This window comes from Cornus florida, unplaced genomic scaffold (genome assembly GCF_030987335.1).
Source record: "Cornus florida cultivar Cherokee Brave unplaced genomic scaffold, ASM3098733v1 CherokeeBrave_3.0.0_Hap2_Chr09, whole genome shotgun sequence".
In the NCBI taxonomy this organism is placed as follows: Eukaryota; Viridiplantae; Streptophyta; class Magnoliopsida; order Cornales; family Cornaceae; genus Cornus; species Cornus florida.
This window is the reverse complement of record NW_026775579.1, coordinates 42,755,654-42,775,936: the sequence shown is the minus strand read 5'-3', so window position 1 is coordinate 42,775,936 and position 20,283 is coordinate 42,755,654. Positions and strand designations below refer to the sequence as shown.

Sequence of the window (20,283 nt, the reverse complement as noted above, 5' to 3'; positions counted from 1 at the left end):
ATGGAGGTTATTATTATTATTATTTTTTAAAATTTTAAGGCATTGGTCTTATTGAGGTCTCACATGTACACTTACCTACATGAAGGCATTTGTTCTGCCAAAAGGTGATCAATGCCTTAGTGTGGGATAAGTGAGTAGAATATTTGAGACTGTTTGGATTATAACTAAATAACCCTTTTGCCAAAAGGTAGTGGAAGTGTTTAGCAACGATTCAAGTATAATCAAATAGGTTTATGTGCAATTTGATCGCAAGTTTGGAAGTAAAATAAAAAATCTAAACTTCTGCCAAAAGGTGATTTTAGATGGCATTTTATCTGTTCCCGCAGGGTGGATGAGTTTTGCATATAGTAAAACATCCTGAGAAATTCGGCTTAAAACCCTAAGCGTGAATTAAAGTAATAATCCCTAAAACTGTGACATATTATTTTATATGTTGTTCATTTTTTTTGTTATTTGATATAACATGTATTACAGTTATGGACGCTTTCGCTATTTAAAGACAGCTCACAGGGATTGAACCATTGAATGGTTCAAACTATACTACTTTTAGGACAAGTGTTGATATTATGTTGGGTTTCTTAGACTATGAGTTAGTACTTTATGAGGAGAAACCTGTTACAATCACTGAAGAGTCTTCTGAAGAAGTGAAGTTGTTGTATGCTAAATGGACTAAGGCTAATACCATGGCCATCAGGTTGATCCGTGCTTCTATTGGTGAGATTATTTGTGGTGGTATTCCTGTATTTGATACTGCCAAAGAGCTTCTTGATTTAATTAAGAAGAAGTTTATGGGTACCAAGAAGCAACTTCAGTATTATTATCTGACACAATTTATGTCAACCAGTTATGATGGCAGTGGTTCAGTAAGGGAGTACATTTATAAGATATGCAAGCTGGTTAATGGTCTCAGGGAGTAGGGAATCAGATTTAATGATGAGTTATTGGTCTACATGGTGATCTATTCTCTGCTTAGATCTTTTGATGCTTTCAGTGTAAATTATAATTCACAAGAGACAAAATGGGACATTAATCAGCTATTAATTCTTTATGTGACCGAGGAAGAATGGCTCAAGGGTGCTAAATTTAAGTCAGCTCATCTTGCCGTAAGCATTAGAAGCAGGAATAACTTCAAGTGGAAAGACGGCAAGAAAAGGAATCAGGCAATTAAGAAAAATGGAAAGCAGGATAACAAAGGAAAAGACATTGATTATGCAAATGCGAATGATGAATGTTGGTTTTGTAAGAAGAAATGACATCAAAAGAAAGACTGTTACAGCTACAAAAATTGGTTAAAGAAAAATAAAGCAGGTATGAGAGTTGCTAGGGTAATATTTGAATCCAACTTAATAAATGTGCCTAATCATACATGGTGGATTGATACGGGTACATTTATTCATATCTCTTGTTCATCGCAGGGACTTCGTAGCCAGAGAAAAACCCAGGTCTGAGGAGAAATTGGTGTTGGGTAATGCTGATGCGGTTCATGTTGCTGCTGTTGGGATGATTATGCTAGTGTTACACACTGTTTTTCCTTAGAGCTTCAAGATGTTGTTTATGTTCTTACTATTAGGCGTAATTTACTTTCAGTTTCAAGACTTAATGTTTTGGGTTTTCGCTTTTCTTTTGGTGATGGATCAATTACTATTCATTATAGTAATAATATAGTTGGACATGGTTGTTTAATTGATGGTTTATATCAGTTATTGTTAAATGATTCTCATATACATGTTTTTTGTTTTTCTGTGGATTCGATACCTTCCGATCAAATCGTACTTTTATTAGAGAGGATTCATCTATGTTGTGGCATAAGAGATTGGGGCATGTCTCTCGAAAGAGACTGGAACGTTTGGTCAAGGATGAGATTATAGGACCACTAAATTTTTTAGATTTTGATTTATGTGTTGACTATGTCAAGGGGAAGATGGAGAAGAAATGCAACTTTGAGGTTAGTCGGTCATCTATTCTTTTGGACCTTATTTACACAGGTATTTGTGGTCCATTTCCTACCATTTCTCGAGGAGGACAAAGGTATTTTATTACCTTTATTGATGATTTCTCAAGGTATGTTTATTTGTACCTAATACACCAAAAGTTTGATGCACTTAACATGTTTAAGATCTATCAGACTGAAGTTGGAAAATAGTTAGGTAAAAAGATTAAAATTGTAAGATCGGACCGAGGTGGTGAGTATTATAAGATAATGGACCAGGAGGGTATGAATCATGGTCCTTTCATCACGTACTTCAAGGAACAAGGCATAGTGCCACAATATACCACACCTGGTTCTCCTGAACAAAATGGAGTTCCAGAGAGGAGAAACCGCACCTATCAAGATGTTGTTCGCAGTATGATGAGTCATTCTTCACTACCTGAGAACTTTTGGGGAGAAACTCTTAAAACGGCAGTTTATATTCTTAATAGGGTGCCATGTAAAGCAGCTCCTGAAATACCCTTCAAGCTTTGGACAGGTCGTAGACCTAGTCTTTGACATTTGTATGTGTGGGGATGTCTTGCAGAGGCAAAGTTGTATAATCCTGATATTAAGAGGCTTGATCCTCGCACTGTTACTTGTCATTTCATTGGGTATCCTGAGAGATCATTTCATTATAAATTTTATTGTCCCTTTAGACCTATGAAGATTGTTGAGACAAGTTATGCAAAATTTATTGAGAATGGCGAATCCAGTGGGAGTTTGGATCATCGTACTTTCGGTAATACCCCTAATTTTAAAAGGATAGTCTCAGTATTTATTTATTTATTTTAATTACAATTTTTTTAATTGTTTAATTGATTATTGACTAATTGCTTATGTGTTTAATTGAATTAAATGTTACTTAATTAATTAGCTATTTGTCTATGTGTTATTTGTATTATTTGTTTATTAGATTATGTGCTTAAATGATGTGTTTAATTAATTGTACATTAAATGTTCTATTTTATTTTATTTTATGGTTATGGTTAGTAATAATGGGCCAACTAATTAGGTTGTATGGACTACTTGGATAGGAGGTTTAATGAGAATGGATAATTACCCATGGACAATTGTATATGTATATATATATAGATATATATGTATATATGGCGTCATCGTGAACCAACAAGTTAAAATGTGTTAAAAAGTGGCCAAGTTTGAATTTGTAAAGTGCCACTACTACCTCTAACTACTAATATAGCTAGGGTGAGTAGGGATCGTCCCAAGGGAAATGAAGCAATATTGATATGGAAATAACGTTGGACTAGTAGGTCAAGTGATCAAAGATGTTTTGATTGATTAATTAAACTACAATGTTAAATAAATTCAATACAAAGCAATTAAAGTAAATAAATGGTAGAGAATAAGAGAGAGGGATTTTGGGACTTAGAGGTCACCACTAAACATCACCTTTCTAGACACTTAATGTGTAATGAATGAGGGAAAATATATGTTGCAATACTAATATGTGTGATTAATTGAATAAACTAGTATGAATGACTAATTAAGTATACATTGTCTAGAGAACCTAATGCATTCAAAACACAATCAAAACACATTAACAAGCTAGAGAATTGTACTACTTGCATTCATAAGCATGGAACATCAAATAACAAGCATGGATTGTCCTCCCTTCTAAGAAAGTAAGGCAACTACATTACAACTAAACTAGGGACATGAAAATTAAACTAATTAAATTAAGGTAGAGGCACAATCCATCAATAAATGAGTATGAACCATCAAACAAACCACAAGAGCATTCCATTAAAGCACCATGCCTTGACAATATCTAGATTCATAGCATCAATACACATAGACATGCATCAATAACACAAAACCTAGAGATAAACACATGAACATCTATTCTTGCATACATAGACATATTAGTAGAATGAAATGATCAATTGGAAGTATTAAACAACACAAATCATTGTAGAAACAAGATTCATATATAAATCAAATGTCAAGACAAAAATTACAACACAAATCCCCTCAAAATACAAAACATCAAGATCTAGAAGGTATGCTTAGGGCTGGCTCTAGCCCCAAGAAGATGTTTAGCCACTCATTGATGTAGTCATCCAACGCTTAAGGGACATCTCCATGGTAAGAATGATTTTCTTCTTGATGGAAACCTTAGATGAATGGAAGAACTGCCAAATGGTGTGTATCTCTCTAATCTCTAGACTCCTCTAACCTCTCTCTCCAAGATTGTATATATCTCTTCATGTAAAAATGGCACAAAATTCTTATATAGGTAGCTTAAGTGTCACACCCAATGGTCAGGCCTCATGCACTAGGGCCCCTTCAATGATTGCATCACGAGCTATCTTTTAATGAGCTGGACTCTATTTTTTTTTTGAACTTGAGGGGGTTCGATCGATCGAAGTTTTGTGAGATCGATTGAACCATGGTGGCGCCTTTTGGAATATTGACAGATCTGAGATATTTTTGGGATATTTTGGGAAAAAAACAAAAGTGGTAGGTGGGGATAAGATCAAAGAAGTTCGATCGATCAAAAGGATGTTGGATCGATCGAAGATAGAAATTCTTGGGGAGAAGGATAAGAGGCTCGATCCATCTTGATAAGGCTGGATCAATCACTCTGAGATTGATCGAAGATTTGTATGATTGATCAAAACTTGCTGTTTTCCACCACTTTACTTCCACTTTGCTCATTTCTTCCATTTAACTTGAGATTGCTTCTTTTATACTCTAATTTGGCTGAATTGATTTATTTTGGGGATAGGTGCCTGAAAAGGGCAATAACACGAAATTAGTTTAAAATGAAAAAATAAGATAGATAAATGTCCTAGAATACTCGAGCTTAAGGGGCTTAAATACGCACTTTTCAGCGCTCATTACACCCCCAAACTTAAATATTGCTAGTCTCTAGCAATGAACTACAAAGCAAAGGAATGAAATGAACAACTATACAACTATAGCTAGAAAGCAATGAAATGATAACACCACTTTCGTAGGGAACACGATTGCATTTAGCATATGCAACAAGCCTTTTAAACCCCTAGGTTACCTCTAGTGGACGAGTGAAGTCTCGTGAGGGTTTCCAGAAATGATACCCACAAACATAAAGCTCATTCTCACAAAAGAGGCACCAATATTGCAAACAAGCATTAGGAGAAAACTATCTCAAGTATGTAAATTTTCAACCATTTTAAAGCAATCTTCCAAAATTTCAACATCAAGCGAACAAGTATGGTCTTCCACACATCAAGAAAATGATCATGCAAATCAAAACAACTCTAGAATTCTTTTTAAGTGGACCGGCATCAAGTATGTTGCTATCTAAGCCAAGTGGAGAAATGATCACATTCTTACCCTTAAACTAGCACACAAATCTAGTACTGATCATCAAGACAAATAGTGGATATTTTATTAAAGCTTTATTGATCTAGGTGCGCTTCTTCTTTTCACTCGAATTTTTTTTTTTTTTCCTAATCCTAAGGATCAAAGATGGAAGCATAGTGTAATGTGTTGATCTATTAAGCTTTTAAGCGATCCATAAGGTCGAGCGTTAGGTTAATGACTCCCAAACTGAATGGCTTTAGGGCATTAGGTGTTCAAACACCCCTAAGCAAGCTCAAATCAACTAGGCTACAAATCAAAACAACATCCATCTAATCATTTCCCACTTCTCACCTTTTGGGAGAAGTCCTCACTTTTTTATTGCTTTTGCAACTTTTTCTTTTTCTTTTCTTTTCTTTTTTTTCTTTTTTTTTTTGTCAATTTATTAACCTAGAGTTTGGGCCCTCCACCTTTCGACGTGAGAAATTCAGTGCTTGATGATGCTAGAATCCTGGCTACTTAATAAAAAAGGTTTGTTATCCACCTTTATCAAGAATGAAAGCTTTTAATGCACTACTAGCTCAATTGGGATATAACCAAATGAATAATCAACAAAGCATGTACCCCACAAATGAATGCTAGTGTGCGCCTCTGCTAGTGTAGAATCTTAGAGTGAATCTCAAAACAATCACAAAATCAGGATGATGTGGACCACAAATGCTAGTATGATATCAATCTTTTGAAAAATTTACTCCTAAATGGCATCAATAAAGCATACAAGGAGTATTAGACTCTCAAGTTAAGCAATTTTTAAATTCTAAGTATCATGGTCCTCAAAAGATCAAAATCATAGCTAACATCAATCTCAAATCTCAATCATGCATTCAGAGCTCCAACTTAAATAAAATGCAACAAAGTAACCTTACCCCTAAACTTAAACCGCACATTGTCCTCAATGTGCAATTAAAACAATGAAAAAGATGGAAAGAATATACCGTGGTGGCAAAGACATGAAGCTCGGCAATGATCCAATTTGAAAGACGTCTCCCCCAAACTTGGAATCAACAACCTACTTGAATAACCACACTAGCAAACTCACAACAACTATTAAATGGGAAAAGAATAACTAAGGCATGCAATCTAAGGCAATATAGTACAAGATGAAAGAGAGATATGAGTTCTAGCCCAATATAAATCATAAAGTATGCATGACTATACAAAAGGGACACAATAGGGAAACAAAGATTTATATGTTGGAATTTTTTTTTTAATTTTTTGTAGAAATAATTGTGGAAATAATAAAATAGAATGAAAGAAATAAGAATGAACATGAACATGAATGATATAAAGATAAAAGGCACAATGTGTCATGCAGATACTAAGTTTAACGTCTATAGGAAGACGGAATGGTGCTTTGAAGTATTGATTGATTTATTATTATTATTATTAGAATGAAATGGAGAAACATCCTGATCGATCAAAGAATGATCGATCTAACTTCGATCGATACAACTTCGATCGATCCAAAACCTAAAAATCTGCAGACAGCTTCGAACGATACATAGAGAGATGAAATATACAAAGATCCAAAAATTTTCCAAGTATAGAACTCTGATTGATCCAAGGGAAACTGGATTGATCTTGGAATTTTAGATCGATTAGAAAGACAGTTCGCACGATACACTGAGAGCTGAAATATGCAAGGAATTTTCGCACGATAGGACAGAGAGATGATTGGATGCAGAGATGATGTTCGATCGATCGAACTTCTTTTGAAATCTATCGAACGTGCAAGAATATGCAGGAAATTGAACTTCTCTTGAGAACATTGAGTTAAACACTAAATCTCGTTATAAATTGGATCTACTAAGAGGGCGGCTTCCGCATGTCTTTGAAAAACTTGTCCCTCAATGTAGGGTTTCAACCTTTGCCCATTCACTTTGAATATAGTTCCATTTTTTAAACTTTGAATTTCAACCACCCCATGAGGCGCAACAGAAATGATCTCATACGGACCTTCCCATTCAGTTCACAACTTCCCGAGAAAGAGTTTTAATCTAGAGTTGAAAAGCCAAGCTTTTTTACCAGGCTCAAAAGATTTCTTCAGAATGTGTTTGTCATGAAAAGCTTTAGTTCTCTCTTTGTAGAGTTTGGTATTATCATAAGCATTATGTCTTAACTCTTCTAACTCACTCAATTGGAGTAACCGATTCTCTCCATCTTTGTTAAGGTCAAGATTGAGCTTTTTAATCGCCCACATAGCTTTGTGTTCTAGCTCAATCAGAAGATGGCAAGGCTTTTGTTAGACCAAGAGAGGGAGGGGGTGAATTGGTCTAAGTAAATTCCTTCCTCTTTTCAAGTTAACTTTTAGAATCAAAACACAAGTAAGAGAATAAGAATAACCAACCTTAGCACAACACAAGATTTACAAGGAAACCCTCTTAATAGGGAAAAACCTTAGTTTTTGGCCTCTGCCAATAAAGTTCCACTAGGTGATGTAAGTTGTGACATACTCAAATGTCTTATTTTCAGTACCCTCCTTGTACAAGTAAGAACATTGACTTTCACACCCACTACACACACACTAGCTCTTGAACAACATTTGTTGTATGCAAGTAGTTACTCACTCAGCTGCCCCACTTTCCACACACACCTTGTACTAGCTAGGACATTGACTTTCACTCACTCTACACATACACAAGCTCATCAATAAGCACACATGTACTCCCCTTGTCCTAAGCAACCCTGCTTGGACTTACAAGCTCTCAAAATCCAAATCAATAATAGAATAAGGTGTCGATACACCAAGTACACAAATCCTCAGCTGCAACATAAGATAAGAGTGAACACACAGCTTGAAGTAGAATAATGTGAAACCTTAGCTTTCTCTTCACTGCAACTAGAGGGTTTAAACTGTAAAATCACAATGTAGCTTCACTTGTAGCTCACACTAGGTTCCCACAGCCTTGAATAAGCTTAACTAACTTGCTCAAATCAATCTTAGATAATGGACAACAAGTATACATCAATTTCAGCACATAAGGCTTCAAAACCCTAGACAAGGATAAATCTGTCAAATCACCCTGTAGCTTCAACACTGACTATTCTTCTATATTCATAGCCTTGATATCATAAAATAAACTTGCTCAATATGTTATAGCAGTGAATGGTGTAAGGTATAAGAGTCTCAATTCATACTAGACTTGAAGAACACAAAACCCTAGCTTCTAAGCTCTCAAGGGCAATTCTGTCAAAACCTCTAACCCTTGATCAAATACAAGTTCCCACAGCTACAAATAATCATAATACACTTACAAACATAGTATCTTCAGTAAGCACAACAAGATAAGGTCAATAAAGCACAAAATCAGTAGCAACACAGTTTCTACGGGGTCTAATTTGGTACTGCTGTAATGCCTCTATTATGAGGGTATAATAGGTATTTTATGAGGTCTCAGGCTTGGAATGCACTCTTATAACCTTGCATTATATCCACACAAAATCCTAGAGATTAAGCACATCAAGAAGTTCATTAATCACAGCCCTAAAAACTGTTATTAGTGAGTTTCTGCAGGATAGCTTTAACTAACAGCTATGCTAATACACAAACACTATAATGGCTCAGTTCAGCATTAATCACAGCAATCTCAACTCCCAAACATAACTTTACACTTGCTTGACATATTAGAATCAAGAACCAAGCAAGGTAAAACAATTCAACACACATTCCAGAAGATCACAATACACAGCAGGTTAATTTAGTCTCAGTTCAACAACAACTTAATTCTTAGGGCAATTCTAGAATTTTGAACTTGTTCAACACTTGTTCAGCTTCTCAAAGCCTTGTATAGTCAATATACTCATGTTCAAATTAAAATCACAGTGATTGAACCATGGTATCACAATACAGTTCACAAATCTCAGCACGACAAGGTTAAAACCTTAGTTTAGTGTGGTTCTTAGGGTCAATACTTAAACTAACCAATTTTTTGAGATGGATTCAATTTTAACAACTTCAAATCATCAAGTTACTCATGCTCAGGTGTTAAACTCTAGGCTTATAGCATATTAAATCAAGGAAGTAAACCACAACAGCTATTTCATCTCAAACTACTCAAATATCAGGCTCTAAAGAACCAAATTCTGAAGTAGTGAGTATTTAAGCTTATACCTGATTTCAATAGATGTAAATAGGTGTTTCAAACTTGCTTCAACCTCTACTTTTCACCTCAAGCCTCTAGAACCAAATTAGACCAACGATAGCAGCCTTGACAACAACTTTTAAGCCTCAACAACACTGTTACTTGTAAGTCTTCAAGTGATCACATACACACAGCAACTTTTGAGATTAAAATGAGTTTACATAGTTGAATTAATACTCAAAAACTCTCATTCAGCTCCCCCTTTTCATGTCACTCAAGAATAGCCTCTAGAGAGTATTGAAAATGTATGTTGTAGGCTTAAACCCTAGCAGCTGTAGTATTGCTTTTATACTCGCACCCTTTGATGATGCAACCCTAAAACAAATGGATAGGATTGAGCTGAGGTCCTCCAATCCGTGAGCAAAGAAATTCTGACAATGTAGAGGAGATAGTACCATTTTGCCCCTTGCCAACTCACCTTGAAAAACATATACCTGCTCGCTATATCAATATGTATGTAAATATATATTTGAAATGCCTTTTTGATCTTGATCCCCAAGAAATGTAAAGCTGGCCATATTCTCTCACTCTAGGACCACTGTGCACGTGATAGGACCATGTAACATCACACAAAATTACACTAATGCCTTTGCAGATTCCTTTTGACAGAAAGGTTAAAAACATTGTTGTCACATTGAATAACTCTGTCATATTGAATAATTGAGCTCAAATGACCAGTGTAGCTTCTCAGACAAATGAAGTATAAATATTGAAATATGTATAGAGACCAAATTCCCTTGACAAGTGTGGTAGGTAGAATGTAAGTGCTGTCACATAATTCACAACATACAAAGGTTGCATTTGACTTCCTTGATATTTCAATGAGCAATGATCTTAATAATTGAGCTTATAACAACTTGTATACACTTGATCAAACCACAATATATCAACATTTCAATATCCAATTGCTTTGAGCCTTTAATAATTGAGCTTATAACAACTTGTATACACTTGATCAAACCCCAATATATCAACATTTCAATATCCAGTTACTTTGAGCCTTTAGCTTGCATTTTGTCATTAAAAGAGCAAACCTCAAGATAGGCATCTTATATCAACAGCTTTCCATAAACAAGTCTATAAGGAGACATGCCAATGGGAGTCTTATATGCCGTTTGGTAAGTCCACAAAGTATCATTCAACTTGCGTGACCAATCCTTCCTGGTTGAGTTAACCGTTTTCTCAAGAATATGTTTAATTTCCCGGTTTGAAACTTCTACTTGCCCACTTGTTTGAGAATGGTAAGGAGTGGCGACTTTATAAGTAACGGAGTACTTAAGAAATATTTGCGTTAAGAGTTGATTGCAAAAATGCTTTCCTCCATCACTAATCATGGCTCTTGGCATACCAAAACGAGTGAAAATGTTGGATTTAATGAATTGAATAACCACGGAGTGGTCATTGGTTTTGGTAGCAGAAGCCTCCACCCACTTAGAAGCATAGTCAACGGCAAACAAAATGTATTGAAATCCATAAAACATAGGAAAAAGGACCCATAAAATCAATGCCCCAAATATTTAACATTTCAACAACAAGAATATTTATCAAGGGCATCATGTCTCTTCTCGACATTAATCCCATTTTTTGACATCTCTCACATTCCTTGCAAAAATTGTAGGCATCTCTATAGATGGTGGGCCAAAATAGCCCACTTTGAAGCACCTTCAAAGCGGTCTTCTTTGTACTAAAATGCCTGCCGCATGCAAGGGTATGGCAAAACAAAAGCACACTTGGAATTTCACTCTCCGGGATGCATCTTCTCACAATTTGATCTGGACAATATCGAAACAAGACAGGATCTTCCTAATAGTAATTCCGGATGTTGGCAAAGAAATGCTTTTTTGCTTGCTTTGACCAATTAGTTGGAAGCTTGCCAATTGTAAAAAAATTCACAATATCGGCAAACCAAGGCATTTGCCCATTAAAGATTTGGAACAGTTGTTCATCTGGGAACGAATCATGAATTGGTGGGCTCGGGAAGACTCTACTACCAACCTTGAGAGATGATCGGCAACCACATTTTCGGTGCCTTTCTTATCTTTGATTTCAAAATCAAATTCCTAAAGAAGCAAAATCTATCTTATCAAACGAGGTTTTGTTTCTTTCTTTGTCAAAAGATGCCTCAAAGCAGCATGATTAGAATAGACAACGACTTTTGATCCTAAGAGATAAGACCGAAATTTATCAAAAGCATACACTACGGCAAGTAATTCTTTCTCGGTAGTGGAGTAATTCAATTGAGCTCCCAAGAAAGTCTTGCTTGCATAGTAGATGGCATATGGAAGTTTTCATACCCTTTGCCCCAAAACTGCTCCCATGGCGTAATCAGAGGCATTATACGTGATTTTAAATGATAATGACCAATTGGGTGGTTGTATAATAGGGGCAGATAATAATAAATCCCGCAATTTATGAAAAGCATCAAGGCATGCTTGACGAATGGTGTTTCCTTGGCAAGAAGATTGCACAAGGGTCTAGCAATTTTGCTAAAATCTTTGATGAAACGGCAATAGAAGCCAGCATGACTTAAAAAGGAGTGAACCTCTCGCACCGTAGAAGGTGGAGGCAATTCAGAAATGAGCTCAACTTTCACTTTATCAACCTCAATTCCCTTTTTTGAGATGACATGACCCAAAACAATACTTTCTTGAACCATGAAATGGCTTTTTTCCCAACTACGAACAAGGTTTGTTTCACGACATCTTTTAATCACCAAATTTAAATTTTTGAGGCATGCATCAAATGAAGACCCAAAGACTAAAAAATCATCCATGAAGACCTCTAGATACTCTTCCACCATGTCTGAGAAAATTGACATCATACGCCTTTGGAATGTGGCGGGAGCGTTGCATAATCCAAAAGACATTTGTCTATAAGCAAATGTGTTAAAAGGACAAGTAAAGGTGGTTTTTTCTTAGTCTAAAGGGTCTAGGGCTATGGTGTGTTTCTTCCTAGGGTCGTGTTAACACCCAAAGTTGCAATGAAAGTGTGATCAAGTTTAAATTTATAAAGAGCCACTACTATCTCTAACTACTAATATAGCTAGGGTGAGTAGGGATCGTCCCAAAGGATTGGGGGCTATGTTAATATGGAAACAAGGTCAGATTAGTAGGTCGAGTGATCAAAGGGTGTTTTGATTTGTTAATTAAACTACAATATAAATAAATTCAATACTAAACAACTAAAGTAAATAAAAGGGTAGAGAACAAGAGAGAGAGGTCTTGGGATCTAGAGGTTACCACTAAACATCACCATTCTAGACACTCAATGTGTAATGAATGAGGGGAAACATGTGTTGCAATAGAAAAAGGTGTGATTAATTGAATCAACAAGCATGGATTGACTAATTAAGCATATAATGTCTAGACAACGTAGTGAATAGCATAATATATCAAACTAAGCCATTATTCCTTCCTTTAAGTTCACAATCAACACACTAATAAGTTAAAGAATTATATTACTTGCATTCATAAGTATGGAACATCAAACAACAAGCATGGATTGTCCTCACATCAAAGAAAGTAAAGCAGCTACACTACTTCTAAACTAAGGACATGAAAATTAAATTAATTAAATTAAGGTAAAGGCACAATCCATCAAGAATTGAGTATGAACCATCAAACAAACCACAAGAGTATTCTATTTAAGCACTATGCCTTGACAATCTCTAGATTCATAACATCAATACACATAGACATGCATAAATATCAAAAAACCAAGAGATAAACACATGAACATCTACTCTAGCATGCATAGACATATGGATAGAATAAAATGGTTAATTGGAAGTATTAATCAACACAAATCATTATAAGAACAAGATTCATATATAAATCAAATGTCTAGACAAGATTACAACACAAAGCCCCTCAAAATACAAAACATCAAGGTCTAGATGGCATGCTTAGGGCTAACTCTAGCCCCAAGAAGATGTTTAGCCACTCATTGATGTAGTCATCCAACCCTCAAGGGCCATCTCTATGGTAAAAATGCTCTTCTTCGTTATGGAAACCCTAGAAGAATGGAAGAACTCCCAAAATAGTGTATGTCTCTCTAAGCTCTAGCCTCCTCTCCAAGATATGTGATATATGATTCTAAGTTATGTTGAGATATGAAGATATGATGTAAAAATGGCTCAAAATCCTTATATAGGTAGCTCAAGTGTCACATCTAATGGTCAGGTCTTATGCACTAGGGTCCCTTCAATGATTGCACCACGAGCCGACTCTATTTTATTTCGGACTTGAGGAGGTTCGATCGATCAATTTTAGATGAGATCGATCGAACTGTGGCTAGATCCATCGAATTAAGACCAGATCGATCAATCCATGGCGGTGCCTTTTTGGAATAAGACAAATCTGAGATATTTTTGGGATATTTTGGGAAAAGACAAAAGTGGTAGGTGGGGATAAGATCAACGAAGTTCGATCGATCTAAAGAAAGTTGGATCGATCGAAGATGAAATTTCTTTAAGGATAAGGACAAGGGGTTTGATCCATCTTGGTGAGTTGAGATCAATCAATGTGAGATTGATCAAAAATATTCCTGATCGATCGAAGATTGCTGATTTCCACCACTTTGCTCCATTCTTCCATTCAGCTGAAGATTGCTTCTTTTATGCTCTAATTTGGCTTAATTGACTTATTTTGGGGATAAGTATCTGAAAAGGGCAATAACATGAAATTAGTCTAAAACGGGAAAGTAAGATAGATAAAAGTCCTAGAATACTCGAGCTTAAGGGGTTTAAATGTGCACTTTTCAGCGCTCATCAGGCTACTTGATTGTAACCCGAATAGACATTAAGAAAGTAATAATATTGTTGCCCGGGCAATCTGTCTAGAATTTGATCAATGAATGGTAAAGGGAAGTAATCTTTTCTACTGGCGGCATTTAATTTGCGGTAATCAATGCATACACGCTATGAATTGGCGCTACATTTAGAAATTATTTCACCCTTCGAATTTTCAACCACCGTAATCCTCGATTTTTTGGGAACTACTTGAGTTGGACTCACCCATTTGCTGTCAGAGATTGGATAAATGATACTAGCATCTAAGAGCTTAACAACTTCTTTCTTAACCACTTCTTTCATGTTTGGATTTAATCTTTTTTGGGCATCTCTAAAAGGTTTTGCATCCTCTTCCATAAGAATGCGATGCATGCAAATAGAAGGTTTAATTCCCTTTAGATCCGCCACACTCCATGCAATAGCTTCCTTATTTTCTTTAAGCACATTCAAAAGAGCATTCTCTTGATCTTTTTCAAGACTTGAAGAGATGATGACCGGAAGAGTCTCTTTCGGGCCTAGAAAGGCATACTTAAGATCGGGAGGGAGAGTTTTAAGCTTAAGAATGGGTGGAGAGACTAAAGATGGGACTGGTGGAGTGCTAGAGAGTGGAGGAAGAGGTTCTTTTGGAACTTTCCGAGGTGGAAAATCCAAGCTTGTAATGGATTCCATTAAGTTATTAACCTCACTCATTGACCCTTCAATATCAAACCCGCAATTCTTATATATTTCAAGGAGACAAGATGCAAGAGGATCATCGGATAGAAGAGATGAAAGATTATCCTCGGTTGGTTTTTTTATAATCATAGAAGGAATGGACTCCTCTACAATTTCATCCAAGACATCTATGAGACAACACTCGTCTTCATCTATGGGATATAGACTTGTATTGAAAACATTAAACTTAACCATCATGTTGCCAAAAGAAAGGTCGATAACTTCGGATCTACAATTAATAGTTGCATTTGAAGTGGCAAGGAATGGCCTTCCCAAGATGATTGGGATGTGATTGGTAGGGTTGGCAACCGGTTCGGTATCAAGAACCACAAAATCAACCGGGAAATAGAACTTGTTAACCTTAATGAGTATGTTCTCAACCATGCCCCTAGGAGTTTTGATAGATCTATCGGCCAATTAAAGCACTACCGAGGTTGGCTTTAAATCATTCAAACCAAGTTGGACATACACGGAATAAGGAATCAAATTAACACTCGCTCCTAAGTCAAGAAGAGCTCTACGAACTTTATGGTTTCCAATCACACATGAGATGGTCAGAGCACCGGGATCTTTGAACTTAGGTGGAGTGTTATGTTGAATGTTGAAGCTCACTTGCTCCATGAGAAATACTTTTTTAAGGCCTTATCCCTTGTTCTTTCTTTTTTGTGTGCAAAGATCTTTCAAATTTTTTGCATAAGGCGGAATTTGCCTAATTGCATCTAAGAGAGGAAGATTTATGTTAACTTGTTTAAAGACCTCCATCATATCATGGATTTTTCCTTCTTTCCTCCCAAAAGGCAAAGTCTCTTTTAAAGCATACGGAAATGGAGCTTTTGGCTAATGAGACCTTGTAACTTGAGGAGATGATAAAGAGGGTTGAGAATTCTTAACGGTGACATTTTCATCTAAGGAAGTAGGAGTAAAATTAGAAACGGGACGGGTGTCAACTTTAGGTTGCACCGGTTCACTAACTTTATTTGGTTATTCAACCCTATTGTCAATTTACCCACCACTTCTCAAAGTGGTAATTGCTTGCACTTGTTCTTAAGAAGGGCACCTCGATGTAGGGTGTGCTTCCACGAAATATTAGGCTTTCGGGTTCCTTTCGGGTTGGCTAGGCAATTTACTAATTTCTCTTGCATTCAATGCATTAGCTATTGTCCCAATTTTGGATTCAAGCTTTGATATCGATTGAGAATGAGAATGCAACAGATTAGTGTTCATTTCTAAACTATCCAAAGCCACCAAAACCTTATCTTCAAATGTATAATTACTAAAAAGTGCATGAGGATGATGAGAGCAATTTTGAAAATCCTACACTTGAGGATGTGAAAAGTGATTCATTCTTTGATGATGAGAAGAAAAAACGAATCCTTGGAACCCTTCATTCCTTTTACGAGGTGGGACATATCTACTTTGAAAATGTTTAACTTGACAAGGACTTGAACTTTCATTCCACACCGGAACATTAACATTTGAATAAGGGTGAGCAAATGTAGCATTGACTTGTTCAAAATGCTCATTGAACATATGTCCATGAGGATAATTGGAAGTAGAATGTAGAACACTAGAACAAGTCATGCAAGGCTCACAAGACTGATAAGAGTGACGAAAATGAGATGACTTTGTGACCAGTTTTTGACTTGATAAGAATCGATCAAGTTTTTGTGAAAAGAGTTTCAACCTCAGCTACAATCTCCATTGGACGTTGAATTTGACACACTTTCAAATTTTTCTTCTTTTCATTAAAATCATGACCCAACCGAGAAGTGTGATATTTATGCAAAGAATTTTCACTCATTTTTTCAAAAAAGTGCCAAACATCATCTTCATGTTTTCCAAAATATGAACCTCCACATGATGTATCAACTATGTCCTTATGAATGTCGGATAGGCTTTTATAGAAATATTGGACAACTTGCTATTTTGGAATACCATGATGTGGACATTTCTTTAATAATTCATTCAATCTTTCCCAAGCCTCATGTAAAAGTTCTCCTTCACCATGAGAAAATTCTCTAATTGAAGTTCTTATTAAATTGATCAAGCTCACGGGGTAAATTTTTTTCAAAAATTCACTTTGCATTTGCATCCAAGATGTTATTGAATTTGCCCCTAAATTGTTGAACCAATGTTTTGCTTTATTTTTAAGAGTGAAAGGGAAGAGAAACAGTCTAAGAACTTCTTCCGGGACATTCATGTACTTCACGGTGGAGCATATTTCAAGAAATTCATCAAGATGTTTATATAGTTCCTTATCATCTACGCAATAGAAAAGTGGACATATTTGAATGGTTTCGGGCTTACTTTCATATTGATCAGCCCCAAAATTAGGAAGCATGATGCAAGTTGGTGCATGGTATTCATGAAGATTGTAATGATCACGAAGAATCATTGGAGGAATTGGAGCTTAAACTCTGTGGGGATGGTGGTTAAGAGGGGGATGTCCCATGAAATATGGGTCTAAATAGCCAAGGTTACCCTTTAGATTTTCCATTAGAATGCCTAAGTTGAAGGGTAGGGAAAGGACCACATAAAACTTCAAGTAACATACCAACAAAACAATAGAATCAAGCACTTCTCCTTCGCAACTCAAAACAATCAACAATCCTCCACATATAATGATCCCATACTCCCATGCTTTGAACAATATGTAAGAAAAATTAAATTTCCTCCATGCGGGCTCACGATTTATCTAAGAAAATAAAAACTTGCCTCTATGCGAGCTCACAATTTAACTAGAGATTGAGTTTAGAAAAGCTTACAAAGGATCCTCAAGCCACTTCAATTTATTTTTCAATTTTCGCCTAGCTTTGCAATTTTTTTTAGATTTTAGCCTTTTTATGCTTAGCTTAGCTCCTTGCTTTAGAATTCTCCTTTGCTTCACTTCCTTTACTTAATTCACCTAGCCAATCAAGAACAAACACAATAAGTAACAAAAATAAAATAAAGTAAAAACATGATCAAAAGAGTACTAATTCCTAATTATTTCCAAAATACGGCGTTACTTATCCCTGGCGCCGTCGTGAACCAACAAGTTAAAACATGTTAAAGAGTGGCCAAGTTTGAATTTGTAAAGTGCCACTACTACCTCTAACTACTAATATAGCTAGGGTGAGTAGGGATCGTCCTAAGGGAAATGAAGCAATATTGATATGGAAATAACGTTGGACTAGTAAGTCGAGTGATCAAAGATGTTTTGATTGGTTAATTAAACTATAATGTTAAATAAATTCAATATAAAACAATGAAAGTAAATAAAGGGTAGAGAATAAGAGAGAGGAATCTTGGGACTTAGAGGTCACCACTAAACATCACCTTTCTAGACACTCAATGTGTAATGAATGAGGGGAAATATGTGTTGCAATACTAATATGTGTGATTGATTGAATCAACAAGTATGGATGACTAATTAAGTATACATTGTCTAGAGAACCTAATGAATAGCACAATATATCAAACTAAGCCATTATTCCTTCCTTTAAGCTCACAATCAAAACACATTAACAAGTGAGAGAATTATACTACTTGTATTCATAAGCATGGAACATCAAATAACAAGCATGGATTGTCCTCTCATCTAAGAAAGTAAGGTAACTACACTACAACTAAACTAAGGACATGAAAATTAAACTAATTAAATTAAGGTAGAGGCACAATCCATCAATAAATGAGTATGAACCATCAAACAAACCACAAGAGTATTCTATTAAAGCACCATGCCTTGACAATCTCTAGATTCATAGCATCAACACACATAGACATGCATCAATAACACAAAATCTAGAGATAAACACATAAACATCTATTCTAGCATACATAGACATATGAATATAATGAAATGATTAATTAGAAGTATTAAACAACACAAATCATTGTAAAAATAAGATTCATATATAAATCAAATGTTAAGACAAGAATTACAACACAAATCCCCTCAAAATACAAAACATCAAGATCTAGAAAGCATGCTTAGGGCTAGCTCTAGCCCCAAGAAGATGTTTAGCCACTCATTGATGTAGTCATCCAATCCTCAAGGGCCATCTCCATGGTAAGAATGATCTTCTTATTGATGGACACCCTAGATGAATGGAAGAACTCTCAAATAGTGTGTATCTTTCTAATTCTAGACTCCTGTAATCTCTTTCTTTAAGATTGTATATATCTCCTCATATAAAAATAGCTCAAAATCCTTACATAGGTAGCTTAAGTGTCACACCCAATGGTCAGGCCTCGTGCACTAAGGCCCCATCAATGATTGCACCACGAGCTATCTTTTAATGAGCTGGACTCTATTTTTTTTTCGAACTTGAGGGGGTTCGATCAATCGAACCATGGCGGCGCCTTTTGGAATACTGATAGATTTGAGATATTTTCGGGATATTTTAGGAAAAAGACAAAAGTAGTAGATGGGGATAAGATCAAAGAAGTTCGATCGATCGAAAGGATGTTGGATCGATCGAAGATGAAAATTATTAGGGATAAGGACAAGAGTCTTGATCCATCTTGATAAGGCTAGATCGATCACTGTGAGATCGATCAAAGATTTGTATAATCGATCAAAACTTACTGTTTTCCACCATTTTGCTTTCACTTTGCTCATTTCTTCCATTTAACTTGAGATTGTTTCTTTTATGCTATAATTAGGCTGAATTGACTTATTTTGGAGATAAGTACCTGAAAAGGGTAATAACACAAAATATGTCTAAAATAAAAAAATAATATAGATAAATGTCTTAGAATACTAGAACTTAAGGGGTTTAAATACGCACTTTTCAGCGCTCATCAATATACATATAAATATGAAAGGAAAGTAATTTATTAATTAGTATTAATAAATAATCTGATGTACATATTATATATATTTATATAATAAGGATATACATAGATTTTATATGTATCATGTTTTAGGTTGCCTTTTAGTATTACGATAACTTTAGTATTAATAAATAATCTGATGTATATATTTTATTTATTTAATAAGGATATAAACCAATTATATATGTAATATATTTTAAAATACCTTTTTAATATTTTAATTTTATTATCTTTCTTTATTAAGTTGACTTGGATTGGGAAAAGGAGTAGGGTTATTATTTTGCCTATAAATATATTAACTATAGGTTTGTAAAAGGGGGTTAGAAATATATCATGTAATATGTTTCAGAGAGAGAGAGAGAGTAGAGAGAGATGGAGGAAGAGAAAGGAAGGAAGAGAAAAACCTTTAGAGCAGAAGATTAAGGAAGAAGAAGTTTAACTTTCGATCCGAAAGTTTAACGCAAGTTCTTCTTCTTTTTCTC

At 35.4% G+C, this 20,283-nt stretch overlaps 1 protein-coding gene across 1 annotated transcript; it reads left to right on the top strand.

Moving 5' to 3' along the window:
- Positions 1-566: 566 nt before the first annotated feature.
- LOC132272543 (uncharacterized) lies at positions 567-917 on the top strand. The gene has a single exon (XM_059773672.1). It carries the CDS (start codon positions 567-569, stop codon positions 915-917), a length of 351 nt encoding a protein of 116 aa, XP_059629655.1.
- Positions 918-20,283: the final 19,366 nt, after the last annotated feature.

Coding starts and splice junctions, on each gene's coding strand:
- LOC132272543 (XM_059773672.1), top strand. CDS start 567: ATGTTGGGTTTCTTAGACTATGAGTTAGTACTTTATGAGGAGAAACCT.